Source organism: Dendrobates tinctorius, unplaced genomic scaffold (assembly GCF_039654945.1).
Source record: "Dendrobates tinctorius isolate UK_male_01 unplaced genomic scaffold, ASM3965494v1 ptg000039l, whole genome shotgun sequence".
Lineage (NCBI taxonomy): Eukaryota > Metazoa > Chordata > Amphibia > Anura > Dendrobatidae > Dendrobates > Dendrobates tinctorius.
The window spans coordinates 19,469,591-19,487,500 of NW_027361707.1; the positions used below are offsets into that span (position 1 = coordinate 19,469,591).

The 17,910-nt window shown below is 42.4% G+C and overlaps 1 protein-coding gene across 3 annotated transcripts in view; it reads left to right on the top strand.

Moving 5' to 3' along the window:
* The window catches only part of TBC1D14 (TBC1 domain family member 14), a 91,803-nt gene that overhangs the window by 54,094 nt on the left and 19,799 nt on the right, over positions 1-17,910 (top strand). For 2 of the 3 annotated variants that reach the window (XM_073574527.1, XM_073574528.1), the window contains exons 4-5: positions 581-701; positions 12,059-12,177. In XM_073574527.1, coding sequence (XP_073430628.1) covers positions 581-701; positions 12,059-12,177 — 240 coding nt within the window. Of the gene's footprint in view, positions 1-580; positions 702-9,181; positions 9,381-12,058; positions 12,178-17,910 lie in introns of those variants that run through there. The other variant, XM_073574529.1, reaches the window with a different exon arrangement.

Genomic DNA, 17,910 nt, shown 5'->3' on the forward strand with positions numbered 1-17,910 from the left:
TAATTTTTCTTTCCTAACTTTTGGCTTTACAACCCTAGCGTGCTCTGATGGTTCATCTGTGCTACTGAGCAATTTATTAGCCATTAACAACTTTTCATCGTCTGTAATGGTGGGATCAAAAAACGATAATCCCACCAACTCTGCATTCAAATACCACAAATGGTTCGAAAATTTGGTCAGGGCTATTTCTGCAATGTTGTCGTCACATTCTTTATAGTCTAACAGACTATGCAAAATACCTAAATCTTAAAATACCTCAATTTGGATTTTTTCAAACTTTGAGCAACGAGCGGCACGGGTTAACGTCGTTTGATCGAGCTCAAATTTTGGCTCTCTCAATATCTGGAAAGGGGAATCGTTTTGTGGGGTCCAGACGGACAAAATTGCGACATCGATTTTTTGTGGTCACCCTAGTGTGTGTGTGTGTGTGTGTGTGTGTGTATGTATTAAGTATTAGGATTTTCCAAAATGTCATCCACATGTCGCAGAGTAAATTGAATGTCAGATTTAACACCTGTACCATATGTCGAAAGTGAAAATAGTCCATATCTCCCCTAATAACTTTTAATCTGTCTTGTAGAAACATTTTTGCACGGAAAAAGAGCGTCCAAGTGGAAAAGCAGAATGAAATCGGATGGAAATTATTTGGAAAAGTCCCTCCTCGTGAGTCTCAGCACAGCAACCCCCAAAAAGCACAAAAGGTATCTGTCTCCGTTATGACTTGATATTCTATTTCCTCTTCCCTGTGACCTCAGCGCTCTAAAATACAGAACTCTACAAAAACATTCCTCCACTGACTACTTAAAGGGGTTTTCCAGGCTAAACTTTGACCTGGGGCTTTAATTCTCTGAAGTCAGCAGTGTGCCATACTAAGATGCTGTCACACCAGTGGGTCCCTTGCAGGGCCGCCAACTGGACCGAAAATCCTAGAAAGGGCCAAGGTTTAGATAATGAAAACGCGAGTTAGGCCGGGGTCACACTGGCGAGGAATACGGCCGAGTGAGAGGCGCTAAAAGCACGCATTAGACACGGACCAATGATTCTCTATGGGGTACCTCGCACCAGCCGTATATTTCTCATCCGTATTCTAGGCTCCGTGCCAATCACAGCATGCTGCGATTGTCAGCGTACTACGGCCGTAGTACGCCAATGCAAGTCTATGGGTGCGCAAAAAATACGCATTACACACGGGCCACACATGTGACTTGCGAGAAATACGCACCCGGTGTCCTTTAGCAAAGCCGGCAATTCAGTGCGCTATACAGTAAACTCACACTGACAGGTTTAATAAAGAAACCAAAGAATAGATATATACACATAGAATGAATATGAAAATATATATATTTACTTTCTTTAAGCAATATACTCTGTTAAACAGATGCAAGCTAACACTCTACTCCAAATGCACAAACAGCAAGGATGTGATTTGCCTACATGTGGTCACATGCCGACTAGACGTGCGCGGCCTTTTTCTCACGTCAAGTCTTAATGTGGCCGCAAGTATGCAAGTCGCACACTACTAGCGGTCACGTGACTGCCCGGCGCATAAGGCTACTGCAGACTTCTACCCAAAGGCCGGACAACCCCTTTAAGGAAATCCACATGTACAGTAGCAGGATTGGAGTCAGACTATTGCTATCTTTTGTATTCAAGGATCTAATGTGCGGAGGGCAGCTGTGACGTCACCTACTGTGACTGATGAATCCCGTGTTCTAAGCTGAAATGTAGAGGTGTTCTCTTTCGTTGTAATCATGTCTGTGATGATGATGAGACTGCAGAAAAGTCTCCTGCACAGAATAGGAAGTTGGAGTCTTAGATAGTCTTGAGTGGCCAGTGTGAAAATGTATTTTTTTTTCATAAACTGATTGTGATTTAACAAAGAGAAAGTTAACTCAAAAAATGATTTCATCAATAGGTCATTTCCTGATGACACGTTCCCTTTTAAATGCATCCTTAAAGTTTATTTTTTCTTTAGAATAATTATGGCTTGAAAACCTAGAAATTGACTTTTGGACCAAGGGACAACATATAAATAACTCCTCATGATGGTTCCTGAATAAGCTATAATAAACTGCACCTCGTCTGTACTGCCTGAACTATTGATGTTGCTGCTCCCAGTGCACTCAGCCTTTGGTACGATGCAGCGCTGACGTCCATCTTTACAAGCCTGCACTGAGGATGCCCAGATGTGTTTTATGTCCTAAATGCACTGAAACATTGTACCGTGTATATTCCCGTCTGTATACATGATGCCAGGGTCATAGAGAGAGAAAATAAAAATAAAGGTGTCTATGCTTTGGGTGATATCGTTGCACAGGTTAGACATGCAGCGTTTTTCATGGTTGCAAAACGCCCAGCGCACAAGCAATATTTATTAAATTTTACAAAACATGGCCATCCGTGCGCTCCAAACAACCAAATGGAATCTGCAGATTTTACCCTTTTGCAAAGAAATTAGTGTAAATCTGCAATATTTCAGCAATAAAATCGGCACAACTTGCAGCCACGTTGTCAGTATGCACTAAGCTAGCTCCCTCTAGTGGTGACTGCGGGCAGGCAGTATGTTCTGCTTTACCATTATCAGAGCACAGGCTGCCACAGAGATACATTATCTTATCTCCTCTCTGGGCTGTAACCTTGCACCATTGTACATTTTACAGCGCAGGGCTAAAGGGGGCTTTACACATAGCAATATCGCTAAAGCGTCACCGAATTTGCGACGCAGCAGCGATATTGCTAGCGATATCGCTACATGTGATGCTTACCTCCGACCGGCTCCCCCGCTGGCTATCGCTGATCGCGTGAGAACGTCCTGGGCCGTTTCTTGTCGGCGGCTTCCTGCTGGCGCCGATGAGCGACGCATGGACGCGGGCGGGAGGACGTCATCATCGCCGTGTGTGACAGGTAAATAACGACCGCTGCTGCGTCGCTGGTGAGATCTGCCTGTGTGGAAGCTCACTAGCGACCATTTAGCGATGCACCAGTGATCCTGACCGGGTTGTATCGTTGTAAATCCAAAAGTTAGGAAAGAAAAATTAAAAGAGGTAGGAAGTAACCGACTTTATCGACCTTCTGACAAAAGATGAAGAACAAAAGCAATATGTCCTGCAAGTTGTAAGCAAATGCCGAGCATTATATTCTGACGTTTCAAAAACTACTTTAACAAAAGCTCTAGAATAGATTAGATAACTATGTAAAATTATCAACTCATGTAGGTTAGCGTGCTCTGATGGTTCATCTGTGCTACTGAGCAATTTATTAGCCATTAACAACTTTTCATTGTCTGTAATGGTGGGATCAAAAAGCGATAATCCCACCAAATCTGCACTCAAATACCACAAATGGTTCGAAAGTTTGGTCAGGGCTATTTCTGCAATGTTGTTGTCACATTCTTTATAGTCTAACAGACTATGCAAAATACCTAAATCTTAAAATACCTCAATTTGGATTTTTTCAAATTTTGGCTCTCTCAATATCTGGAAAGGGGAATTGTTTTGTGGGGTCCAGACGAACAAGATTCTGACATTTTTTTCCCCCCCATATGAGATCCGGTCACCCTAGTGCACACGTTGCGGATTCTGCTGCGGATACGGCCCGTTTATGCTGCGTTGTACAGTACCCTTTTAGTTTATGTAAATCGAAAAACGCAGTGCCCACTGTGCGGAATTTTCCACGCGGATTTGCTGCGGATTTAAATCTGCAGCATGTCAATTCTTTGTGCGGATTCCGCAGCGGTTTGGCACCTGCTCCATGACAGATGTCAAACTGCAGGCTAATCCGCAATAAATCTGCAGATAAACCGCAGGTCTTTTGACCTGCGAATTTTGTCAAATCCGCGCGGAAAATTCCGCAGCAGAATCCGCAACATGTGCACACACCCTTAGTCAGCGAGCAGTCTTCTCTTTTGCCAGCTACCAAGGGCTTGGTGAGCAACACGCAGTGACCAAGATGCATTAGGTACTGGTGATGTTTCTGTAGAATCTGTCGGTCACACGATTGCAGTCTCTCTGCCCATCATACTGTAGATCCACAATGACAGAGACTTCTGTCCCCATAGAGAGCTGTTGTCTCTTGCAACTGGGGCTACTATGGGTGCCCCTGTTACAGTGGGGAAAATATGTTCCCAGAGACTTTTGTATGATCTCTTTGGAGGACAAGTTAAAAATTCTATGTTGAGCCCATATCTCTCGATCCCATATCTTTCAATCCCATATCGGCACTCTGTAAGCGCTATGATGTGAAAACGTTCAATATATGAAATTTGGATGCATTGCTGCCATATAGAACATGCTTATAATGAGGTACTTGGCGCATAAATTGTCTAATTCATGTTTGCCCATTAACCATGCCAAGGTGACCCTTCTTTGATGGGACCCTAAACCTAAACACAACCTCCAATAGTAAACTACAAAAACAAAACAAAAATTACCCCATGTGGGGATTTCGTAACAAACAGGCAGGCTGAACACATGCGAGGATTGTCTAACAACCGCAAATCATGCTGCAGCAGGGACTCGAACATAATATACGAGCACCACGCCCAAGATACTCGGATAACACCCGAGAGTGCGCGGGTAAGACGTCATCCGAACACGTTCGCTCCTCACTAATGAGACAAATACAGATAGGACCGTCCGGCTCGTCAGCAGCCGAGATGATTGACATAATTAGGAATTTATTGACTGTCGCTGTGCATATAAAAATATATTGCTAATAAGATTGGGCAGCCATCATGTATCATTATGTGCTGTGGAAATGATTGTTGATTTTCTTTGTACGTTTGCACATAGTACAGGGTTAATGCATGCCACATCATCATAGTACGGGAACAATGGCCACAAATAATGCTTACCATGTATACTATGACATCACAGTATAGAAAAATAGTCACTTGCAGGTGATGTCAGAGTACAGAAACCGTGCAAATCATAATACAGCAAAGAAGGATTAATGAACTCTGCAAATGCATAAAATACAAAGTTTTCCTCCTATTCGGTGGACCCTCCAGAATCAGAGCTGAGGAACCAGACTCTGCAGCCCCTTCCTGAGTGGAGGTGTGCATGCTTGATTTCTGCTCCATTCATGGTCTACGCCAGGAATGGCTGGGCGCCTGTCGACCGTGGACACCTCCGCCTCATTCAAGAGAAGGCTGCAGAGTCTAGGTTCCTCAGCCTTGATCTTGGGATCGTTGGGGGTCTCCCACTGCCCAGACACCCATAGATCAGTGGTATTCCTTCATTGGGGGCAATACTAAACGGGTTATTCCCAAAACACTTGGTTAAGGTTTACATTGAAGTTCCTTGTCCATCACGACCTGCATCTTGGAAATGAGCTTGTTTTGTATGCAGATGCCACCTCATCTTGTCTGCGTGCAGGAGTTCCAGGATCTCGCATTCTTCTTCAGCGTTTCCATACGTCATCACTCAAGGACCTTTTGAAATGTTAGCTCGCCGGCCCAGCTGCCCTATAGGACACATACATTGTATACACAGGAACGCATTGATCATAAAGGTTACTTGTGTCAATCACAATGTACTTAGCCCCGCAGCGTGGTGCTTGTTTGCAGTCTTAATAATGAATACACACTAATGTTTGCTTATACCTTGTGAACCTTGTGTTCCGTAAATGGTGAACAAAGTAAATTTATTCTGCACGTGAGTATACAGTAGGAGGCCTGTATATTATTGGGAATGTCCAACTGGGTTTTAGATAAGTAGTTAAAACTTTCTCTGCCAATTTCATTTTTTTAATATTTATAGTAGAAAAGTTGGAGTTATGTTTTTCTGACCCCATAGAGCCCACCACTAGAGGGAGCATAAGAGCTTACTGCATACTGACTATAGACTGAGCCCAATAATAAAGCAGTATGCGGTAAGTCACTAGACTGCCCCTAGTGGCGACTACAGGCCAATATACTAGTCAAACTGGCAACGTTTAAGGCCTGTTTCACACATCAGTTTTTTTTGGTCAGTCAAAATCCGCTAAAATGGCGGATAACGGATCCGTTCCTGTACTGACCACAACGTTTGGCACCGGACCGTTATTTTAACGGATCCGTCAAAGGAAGAATTTTAAAGGAACCGCTGAGAGAGTATTTTTCAGCTGCCAGAACAGAGTTTAGGGTTAAATTTCCGGCTGAGTGAAGTCTTTCGGGCATGCGCAGTGAGAAATGCGGATCCTGCCGCCCGAAAAAACGTTGCATGGTCCGTTCGGGCAAGTCGGCGGACGTCAAAATTTTGGCGGAGCCGCAAAAAAACGGATCCAACAGATGGCCATCCGTCAAGATCCGCCGGTAATGCAACTCAATGGGAAAAAAACGGATCTGCCAGGAGAAATGGCGGATCCGTTTTTTTTTGCAAAACGGCGGATTTTGACTGCTGGACACAAACGGATGTGTGAAACATGCCTAAGAAACTTTTACATTTTTGCTGTAACTTCTTTACCCTGGAAAAGGATCTCCCTGGACCTAAAGAAGTGGGTGAAGAGAGATGTCAAATGAGTGGTTCTGTATGGATAGAAAAGTGGCGCCGGTCCATTCAGTGTCTATGGCACTGTCAGAGAGACTATGAAAACTGCCGGTTTCACAATCTTTGTAGGAACCACAATTTCCTGACAGGCCTCACAGGCATAGTAAAATATTTTTTTTTTTTTTTTTTTCTAATTTTAATTTTGCTTGCAGAGCCTCTTTTAGTGTCAGCTCTTGATATGTGCAGTGGTTACAGTCCGTAATTTCACCTTTCTGATACCGCTTGAGAATCCCTATTCTTCTGCGATTGTACTGCAGTTCTTAAACTCACTTTAGATTTTCATACGACGAATGTTTTAAAGGTTTTTAATTTATTGTAAAGGCGTGGTCGCTTTCTTTTAGAAATGGCGCCTCTCCCGCATGTGCTGTCTTGCAGCTCTACTCCATTGGTGTGAACAGGCGTCTTGGGGATGATGGCAGAAAACCGCCATCTTTTTCTAATCCATGGCGGAACTGTTGGTTTGGACTCTCGCGTTTGTAAATCTAATGTACGGCACATTTCTTCTTACGGTATATTAATAGTTGAATACACAGACAGCATTTGAGTCAGCACAAGCACCGATGGAAATGAGCGGCGTAAAAATAGATGTATGGAAGTTGCAGACCTGGTTAAGCAAGTAATGATGAGACAGGAGTGACTGTGCTGCATTATTAAAGCTGGTATGTTGGCGGATTGTGTCCTCCATCTTTGTCATGGACTTTTTTTTTTTTTTTTTTTTTAATGAGCGGCATTTCCTGGAAATCCTTCTATCTGAAATTCCCTTGAATTCCCGGATCCAGTGACCATAGTCCCTTTCTGATTTATTGGAATGCAAAACCTCATGGGTTGGGTTACTTGCTGTAACTACGTTGTGGGTATTGAAGCAACCAAGGTATCACAAGGACTTTGTTTCATGAGGACCGGTCTGCTTAAACCCCAAATAAATGGGTAAAGTGCCAGAATTCACCAAGTCTACAGGCGATGAACTCCAGAATGGAAACACTAAAAATATAACCGTAGGAAAAGAATGAAAAGGGAGTTCTCATGAAATAGGGTGACATACAATGATAAAAAAAACAACAGTATATGTTTAATCGCCCTCTAAAGATTATCCAATTATGGCCTATGAGGAATGTTAAAGACAAGTGTACACTGGTATGACTAATTCTCCGCCAAAAAAAAGTAAATAAATAAAAGGTAAATAGGTAATCCACTTTGTCAGGATTGGTAGAAGCCTCTGAAATCGGACATTTATAGCACCATTAAATCTACGACGGCATTTCATCAACAGTTTATTTTGCCAGAATAAGACTTTTTTGAAATGTCGTAAAAATTTTGCCCAACTTCAAAACTTTTCAAAAACAAAAAAGTTGCAAAGTGTGCAGAGCTTAGCCGGAGGGGGCATGACCGGTCGCGGCTTTTAAATTCATAATTTACGCCACAAAAGTGACGACCAATGTTAATTTTGATGTGTGTACCTATACTACAGCAGGCATATTAAAAGCCCCCCCCCCCCTTTTTTTTTTTCTTTTCAATTTCTAAGTGATTTTAATATCTTCCCTCCTCAGGATGTATTAGTATGTCAGAGAGAAGTGAAGGTGCATGACGCAGGCTCGAGAGCCGAGTCTGCGTCAGGTGACGGTTGTGTTATACAGCCAGCGTCTAGCCTCTAGCTGCTGCTTATCCACTTAAATGCTAATGTAACTGCAGCTCTAGGACTCGAGATAAAGTGGAGAGAAAAAAAGGTATAGAAACCAGATCGAGAGAGAGATATAATAAATATATATATATTTTAATCTCCCCATTTTCAAACGTAAATATATATTACATTTTATATTTACAGATGGTAAAAATGTGCCAACAGCAAAGGTTTAATCTACCAAAATATAACGTGCAAAAAGCAAACTGTTTTAAAGAAAAAAAAAACAAAAAAACCCAGAATTGCCTTTTTATTTTTATTTTTTTTTTTTATGCTGCAACGGCCCCCCCAAAAAAACAAAGTAAAACAATAAAAGGTGATCTGTGCATCATATGCAGTCCAAAAAGTCAGCTCTGCTCAATGAAATAAGCCTCCAGACGGCTAAAGAAAAATGGAGAAATGTTGAATAAGTTATATACGGTATTTACATCTCTAAATCGACAGAGTAGAAAAATAAAAATAAAGGAAAAAACTAAAGCACAAAACAACTCAAGAAAATACAAAAAGGCACACCATGCTGAATCATGCAAAATAATCTACATATTAGACTAATTTCAAGACTACACTTATTCCGGCTGATATATTTTTTTTTTTTAATATGGATTGTAATGAATGAAAATGCTTAAAATATAAAGTATCCTTGGGATTATTCACTTTTGCTTCTAGGATTAGACGTGCTGATACTTGTAGTTCCCCAACAGATAGGATAGAGACGTAGTTACATAGGGAAATGAATGCCTGATTTTGCTCGCTGTCAGACGTTGCTTTGTGCTTCTCATTCTCACATCCTGAATGAGGATTCCCATCTGTCAGGTCCCATGAAGTCTCTGGGGGTCAGGAGCCATACTTGTGTGTTCTGTAGCCAGGCATGTGTGCAGATGCTGGAGCGAGTTGATTGGGTGCGTTGTATCTGCAGCTGATTAGAATGGCTGTCGCAGGCAGCTCACCCATCTCCCAGCCCTGTGTGTGCTCCTTGGAAGAAAGCAGCTGACGGCAGGGATGCACGTGACGGGCCTCTGAGGGCAGCCTGGCATGCTGTGCTCGCTGCTCCCCCTGGTATGGGATTACCATGATGCTTCTGGAGCAGCAGCTCTCCTAAATGCTGGGGGCTGATTGTGATGGCGGTCCGGATGGGGCAGCAGGGTCTGGGTCTCTGAGAGACTGCAGCTTTCATGGTAAGTGACTGTGCGGCATCACTACGTCTATTACCGTACTTACTTTCATGTAATATTGCCAGTGGGACCCTATAGATGCTGCCCCACATCGGAGCATCGCCTGCTGTGCCAGGTGACCTTGCACGGTACAAGTGCAGGATGTTTTTCTGAATATGTGTGTGTGTATATGTATATATATATGTGTGTGTGTGTGTGTTTTAAGATCCATTACAGGATTCAGTGTTGGGTTCCTTTGTACCATGTGTGGTACATGTGGTGAGTCTCCGGGATAATTAATGGAGCTGTGAAAGCGGAAAACTGCTGACGGCGCTCTGTACCTGACTGTGCGGTCCAGGCTGTGTGCAGCTGGCATACATTGGAGGCTTAGATGGTGACAGCTCAGAGGAAAGTGAAAATTAATTTAAAGAGAACTTTAAAAGGAGCGATGGCATGCCTGCTGTATGTGCGCCTGGTGGCACTTCCCCATCACTGCTCTGTGCCCAATTGCATGATGGCATCTGTGTGCCAAGTTACATGGTGGCATCTGCGCTCTGTGCCCTGTGGTGCAGCAGCATTCCTGCGCTGTGCTTAATTGCATGGTGGCATCCCTGCTCTGTGCCCAGTGGCGAGGCGGCATCCCCTGCTCTGTGCCCAGTGGCGAGGCGGCATCCCCTGCCCAGTGGCGAGGCGGCATCCCCTGCCCAGTGGCGAGGCGGCATCCCCTGCTCTGTGCCCAGTGGCGAGGCGGCATCCCCTGCTCTGTGGCGAGGCGGCATCCCCTGCTCTGTGGCCAGTGGCGAGGCGGCATCCCCTGCTCTGTGGCCAGTGGCGAGGCGGCATCCCCTGCTCTGTGGCGAGGCGGCATCCCCTGCTCTGTGGCGAGGCGGCATCCCCTGCTCTGTGGCCAGGAGGCATCCCCTGCTCTGTGCCCAGTATAGAGGAGCGTCCGAACCTCTTTAAGCAAAACTAATAGGATTTTGACTATGCCATACATATTGTACATTTTTCTAGGAATCTTTGCATTTTCTGTAAGTCATTTTTATTGATATCTCTGTGTTGCCCGATGTGTCAAATTATTCAAAACAAAATGCAGCAAATTAAAAAAAAATCCTTTTTTTTTTTTAATCATTTTGCTTGTAACATTTAAAATCACTGGATTCTGTCAATAAGTTTTTTTTTTTTTTTTTAAATGTTGCACATTTAGTTTTTAACTGTGCAGAAAATAAAATATTATACAGCTTTTGTATTCCACGAGGGTGCAAAGCAACATTGTGCCAACATTTTGATAAAATGCGAATGATGCATTGGCAAAAAAGCTTGCGCGAAACGTGCGTAAGCGGTCGGCCCCTGGGAATTCTGCGGTCTGTGCACTGGCTTTACAACATGAGTAAGTGCATGCAACCCTTGTAACTTGGGTATGGGCAGTACGTTTACTTTATGCCCCTGCTTTCCACAGTTTATAATTAATGGTAGATCCTCTCAGCACTTTGATTGTCGCACTATTACTACATTTGCACTAGGAGAGTATATATTTACATGATCTTCCAATCAGGGCTGTGGAGTCGGTAAGCCAAACCTGCGACTCCAACTCCGACTCCGACTCCTCAATTTCCCTTACACCGACTCCGACTCCGACTCCCACACAGATTGCTTATATTTAAGTGAAAAATTTATTGTAGTACAATGTGAACCTCAGACATTTAATCATTTTTATGATCCAATAATCAAGATATTTAGATAGAACAGAATATATATTGGTGTACTACCCGGTTTTCATTCTTTTTGGTACAGATATGGATAAATGGATATATAGATAGAGCAAATTTCTAATCTGCTTTTGCTATTGAAAACATTATCTATGAGCTCAAAAACCTTTCAGGTTGATGAAGTTTTTTTAAAAAGATGATCAGCTTTTGCAGCTGAAAAACGTATCCTCAAAAAACACAGGAAAAACGCTGTGTGTGAATGTAGCCTTAGATCAGGAATAGAACAGCCATTTATAGGACATTTCATAACGTTCCCAAACTCCTATGAAAAAATATTCAGCACATCCTGCATTGAATTACTGTACCCAATTTATTATATATTTTAGGAGTCGGAGTCGGTCCATTTTATACCGACTCCAACTCCGACTCCACCAAAATGAGCTCCGACTCCGACTCCATGACTCCGACTCCGACTCCACAGCCCTGCTTCCAATACTGTATACTTATTGTAATTTGTGGAAAACCTGGATAACCGAAACTACATCTATAATCTGCAAAAAAAAATAAAGTCAGACTTTTCGGGAGCTGAATGTTTGCCAAGTTAATTTTGTTGTTCTGATATTGGCTTATTAATTTCTTACTGACATCAGCAATTTATCATCTGCCTGGTTCGGTTTCTCATGCTGTAATATATTGATTTATGAGTCACTGCCGCTAAACCTAGTGACTATGGTAGAAGAACTGCCATTGTGTCATCCCTTTCTTCGTTTACTTCCTTTTTAACTATTTGTTTTTCGGCTTATGCCGTGAAACGACACATCCGCCTCTGCTACATCTTCAAGATGAGCAGTGCATTTGCTTGCATCAGTTTCCTCCCCGTGGATGGATTCACAGCCAGGTTTTTATTTTTGCTGGCATGATATTGTCTGTTCTGCTTCTGGATATGGATGATGTTAGATGTTTTCATTTTGGTTTTCTTCCTTTTCTTCAAAGGAATATGAAGACAAAGTTGGGCGAGCGTCGAAGTCTCCATCCCCAAAGCAGAATGTGAGGAAGAGCCTGGTGATCGAGCCTCTGTCCACCACAGCCCTCATACTGGAAGACCGGCCGGCGTGAGTACATCATTCCGTTGTGCTGAAAAGTTTAGGGAGCGAGTTCTAGAAGACTATATTTTCTTTAAAAACCTCTGTTGTTCCTCCCGGAAATGTTTGACTAAATGGACAGCGAGGTGTGACTTTCCCCTTAACTAATAGAGATTGTCCATGTGCAAATATAGCTGAAACTAAAGGCCCATTTAGATTGGGGAAGACTCCTTTATGGGAACCATTGATACCATCAGTCCGTTTATCTGTGCCGGCAATTGAGCGAAACGCTGGTTTAAACTATTTATGAAAAAATCCTTTTATTGGCAGCACATCGCTCCGTGTGAGCAGATGATGTGCTGCCGAAACGATGAAACAATTGTTCCGTGTGCGTAGCATTGTCGGCCTGTAAGCGGGTCGTTAGAGACCACCAGTCGGCAGTCTTTTAAAGGGCGAGCCAGGCACGTATAAGCCCGGCAAGTCATCGTCAATTTGTCCATTTATTTATACATTTCAAGGAGGAATGCAGAGCGTACAGTACTGGCAAACGGTACTGCCGACTTGTTGGTAAGGCAGAATACCACTATTTGCTACAACAGATGTCCGGAGAGGTGACGGACCCTTGGGAGATGAGCAGTGCTGCTGACGTGGCATCCGTCTGCCGCTGGTACCTGCAAGAGTCGCTTGTGATCGGCATGTATTCATCATGCATCCGATCCTAAGTAATAGGGCAGGAGCACAGCATCATCCGGGCGTGTGCTACATTAATTGCACAGTAATGTGTGTACCCCCATGATGGCATTTCATGCTGCCTGCATTGTCTTAGACAATGGACACACTGTCTGTTTTGCCTTTTGCCCTTCCTGTATGACTGGTTTTCTGGGTCACCAGTGACCTTTTATACTTATCTGTCATCAGCACCTCCCTGCCCAGGTATAATTTTTTTATTGCCTTTTATCGCAATCTTCAGTTTCTTCCTCCTTGCATACAGCGAGAAGTGTGCACATTCGGATACTTGGACCAATGCAAAGGACCCCCAGGCTGCCATAGAGCAATACCCCCCTCTTTGCCTTCATCACATGCCATCTAGTGCACATACCCTACTTGTTTTCTGACCGGCTGTCCTTTAATAGCCTGTTTTACATATGTAATAGATCCTTACGTTCCACTGTTCTCGCCAGCACATCGTTTATACAGTACGATGTGCTGCCAAGAACGACAATCTGTTCAGCAACTGAAGAGTAATAGTATATAGCGGCTGTTCAGATTAATGAATGCCGTTTTTGCTATTGGCTAATGAAGTATGGGGTTTTTAGAGGGGACCATAATATGACATCCATGTAGGCAAACATAGGAGACATCAATAGAACAACCCCTTGGAAGGGGTTATCTGTTTTCAGGCATAGTTAGGCCACAGACAATAAATACCAAAATAAGCATTAGTTATCTATCAAGTACTCTGCCTCTCCATTGCCCCTGCTTTTTCTTTCCAGAGCTGCAGTTTCATCATACTGCCTACCACATGTGACCGCTGCTGCTAATCACTAGCCTCCAATAGTCTTGTGCCGTCTACTTTGGCATTACCACTGATGGAAAGTTTAAATAATAGATGATTGGATGTTCAATTTTGTAACCATGCTCAAACTGTGACAACCATCAACTCAAGACAACGGTTGTCTCCACTATAGAAGTAACCTGTGACATCCTTCAGCTCAAAACGATGGTCGTCTCTACCGTAGAAGGAGCCTGTGACATTCTTCTGCTCAAGATGATGGTTGTCTCTACCATAGAAGGAGCCTGTGACATCCTTCCACTCAAGATTATGGTTGTTACCACTATAGAAGAAGCCTGTGACATCCTTCTGTTCAAGTCGATGGTCTTTTCCACCATAGAAGGAGCCTGTGATGACCATCAGCTCAAGATGATGGTTGTCTCCACTATAAAAGGAACCTCAAGACTATGGTCGTCTCCACTATAGAAGAAGCCTGTGACATCCTTCAGCTCAAGACGATGGTTGTCTCCACCATATGAGGAGCCTGTGATGACCATCAGCTCAAGATGATGGTTATCTCCACTATTGATATCCTTCACCTCAAGACTATGGCCGTCTCCACTATAGGAGAAGCCCATGACATCCTTCAGCTCAAGTAGATGGTCTTCTCCACCATATGAGTAGCCTGTGATGACCATCAGCTCAAGATGATGGTTGTGTCCACTATTTAAGACCTGTGATACCCTTTGCCTCAAGTTAATGGTAGTCTGCACTATAGAATGAGTCTTTGACATCCTTCAGCCCAAGTCAGTTGTCGCCAGTCTCTACCATTGCATTTTAGTCATATGCCTTCCACTTTTCTTCTACTTCTTCCTGACTTACATTCAAATCATTAGCAAAAATGTAGAGGACAAAAAAAAGGAGTGCGACTGCAGGTTCTGACTACGCAGGGCTGGTTTGTAGTCTGTTACCACGGAGATGCATAAGAATAATGAAATGAAGATTCTAAACAAGACATTACCCTAAAATAAAATGTAAATGCTTTGTCTGCTGACCTAAACCCTGTGTGTTTTCTGTTCAATTGCTTGAGATAGGATCTTGTTTTATAATTGTTCTTTAAGGAGGGGACTTTCCTGTGTTACTGTCTGCACAGAGTGAACATATGATTAATGGGTCTGGAGATGTTCTCGTAAATCTATGATTGATTTGTGCGCGGAGCATAGATTGGCTCTCTGATATGTATTACTGCAGATGTGACTGGTGTATATGATGAGGAGAAATGCTCTTGGCAGAACTCATCTCATTTGTTTTCCCCTCATCTGAAGCATTGCTGTCATTTTCCTGAGCTTTGGATATTTTGTACAGGTGTCACATTGCAGTATAGAGTTTTTAAAGGGACTTTGTTTGTTTTTTTTCAACATCCCTTAGCACAATAGTAGTCTAATAAATTCTGTCCAGAACTTTGATATTTATGACATATCTTTTAAGATAGGCACCGAACTCCTTCACCGATCACAATGGCCGACAGTACAGAACCGGATCACCACAGTTCTTCACACTGTCCTTCTGGGGTACTGCAGCTCCGATTTACATCAAATTAAATAGGAGCTGAGCTTCGGTATCTGAGACTCGACTCTCTCTTCTACGCGGATAGTCTGCTGATTTCATCGGGCACCATGTAATTCTTCATTTCTCCTGCGGAGGCACTGTATACAAATTGAACACTTTCTTCCAGCTTTCCCTATAGATAAGAACTGATCGATGGGGAATAACCTGTGATTGGTTCACTTTTAGGAACCTTTTTAACAGAGATTGAAAAAAGTGTATTGATATGGGTTGAAATTGTTTATATCCATCTCATACAGCAATCGGATTATGTTTATGGGTTTTTTTTTTTTTTGAGTGGTGGTTATGGGGCTTATCCATAAGTAATATGTAAAAAATATATAGACAACATGCAGGATTTACTTCTCTTCGCCTGTATGTACGCATGTGTATATATCTGGGTCATATGTCGGCAGGGCATCTCCCTTGCCTATCTGAGATAGATAGATATTTAGATAGATAGATATATATATATATATATATATATATATATATATATATATATATATATATATATATATATATATATATATATATATACACAGACCAAAAGTTTGGACACACCTTCATATTCAAAGAGTTTTCTTTATTTTCATGACTATGAAAATTGTAGATTCACTCTGAAGGCATCAAAAATATAGATTAACACATGTGGAATTATATAATTAACAAAAAAGTGTGAACCAACTGAAAATATGTCTTATATTCTAGGTTCTTCAAAGTAGCCACCTTTTGCATTGATTACTGCTTTGCACACTTCAGTTCAGAGCGAATCTACAATTTTTATAGTCATGAAAATAAAGAAAACTCTTTGAATGAGGTGTGTCCAAACTTTTGGTCTGTACTGTATGTATGTATACAGTATATATGTATATATTTGTGTGTGTATGTATGTATATATATATGTATGTATGTGTGTGTGTCCAGGATTGGAGAGTTAGCGTGCACTCTAGTCAAATTTAACGAGGTGCAGGTGCAACGGACCAGTAGGTCCCAATCTCAAATTAGTCTAATTCACCGCACACTCAAACAGATTTTATGTAAATGGGTGTTCATTTTATTACATGTGGGAGCCAAACAAGAATATATAGCACACCACAGTAGGAGCGATATCGTGAATTAGACTAATTTGTGTGTCCAGGATTGGCATCTGCACCGTCGCAGCTACAGCCACAAAATTTTGCACTGTCACACGTCTGGACCTGAGAGCGTCATAGGCTATGTTGTGAGGTGAAATTTTAGCCCCGCGCATTCCAATTCACCAAACAATTTTGCCTATTCTTATCATTTCTATGGTGTTATCGTCCTTCTGTAAAGCTGGAAATAACACAATTTATTACCGTGCCAACACAGACCACCCTCTGACACAGACTGCAGGGGGAGCCCAGTATCACACAGGATAGGATTAGATACACAGCTCAGCAGTCTGTATCACACAGGATAGGATTAGATACACGGCTCAGCAGTCAGTATCACACAGGAGAGGGTTAGACACATGGCTCAGCAGTCAGTATCGCACAGGATCGGATTAGATACGCAGCTCTGCACGCAGTATCACACAGAATAGTATTAGATACACGGCTCAGCAGTCAGTATCACACAGAATAGGATTAGATACACGGCTCAGCAGTCAGTATCACACAGGATAGGATTAGATACACAGCTCAGCAGTCTGTATCACACAGGATAGGATTAGATACACAGCTCAGCAGTCAGTATCACACAGGATAAGATTAGATACCCGGCTCAGCAGACGGTATCACACAGGATAAGATTAGATACCCGGCTCAGCAGACGGTATCACACAGGATAGGATTAGATACACAGCTCAGCAGTCAGTATCACACAGGATAGGATTAGATACACAGCTCAGCAGTCAGTATCACACAGGATAGGATTAGATACCCGGCTCAGCAGTCAGTATCACACAGGATAGGATTAGATACCCGGCTCAGCAGATGGTATCACACAGGATAGGATTAGATACCCGGCTCAGCAGTCAGTATCACACAGGATAGGATTAGATACATGGCTCAGCAGACGGTATCACACAGGATAGGAATAGACACACTGCTCAGCAGTCAGTATCACACAGGATAGGATTAGATACACGGCTGAGCAGTCAGTAACACACAGGAGAGGATTAGGTACACAGCTCAGCAGACATTATCACACAGGATAGGGTTAGATACACAGATACACATGTTGTTTATCAAAAGGCTCTTGAATGAGTTGAAAATAAAATACTATCAATACTTGGGTAATCGTTTAGTTAATCTGTGTTGCAAATCTGTAGTGTTGAATATATGATGTGAAATGTTTTTATGTGCAATATAATCATTATAATTTGTTATAACTAACCACAGTTGGTTACTATGCCCAGGCAACGCCGGGCTCTTCAGCTAGTATGTATGTGTAAAAAAAAAAAAATATATATGTATGTATGTATGTATGTATGTGTGTATATATATGTATGTATGTATGTATGTGTGTATATATATATATATATATATGTATATATATATATATATATATATATATATATATATATATATGTGTGTATGTATATATGTTGTGGTACAGTAAAGGGTGCTATACATTTCTCCCAGCAGATTAATGTTTGGCCGGGTTTTTCCCTAAAGACAGGACCTGCGATGTCATGGTCA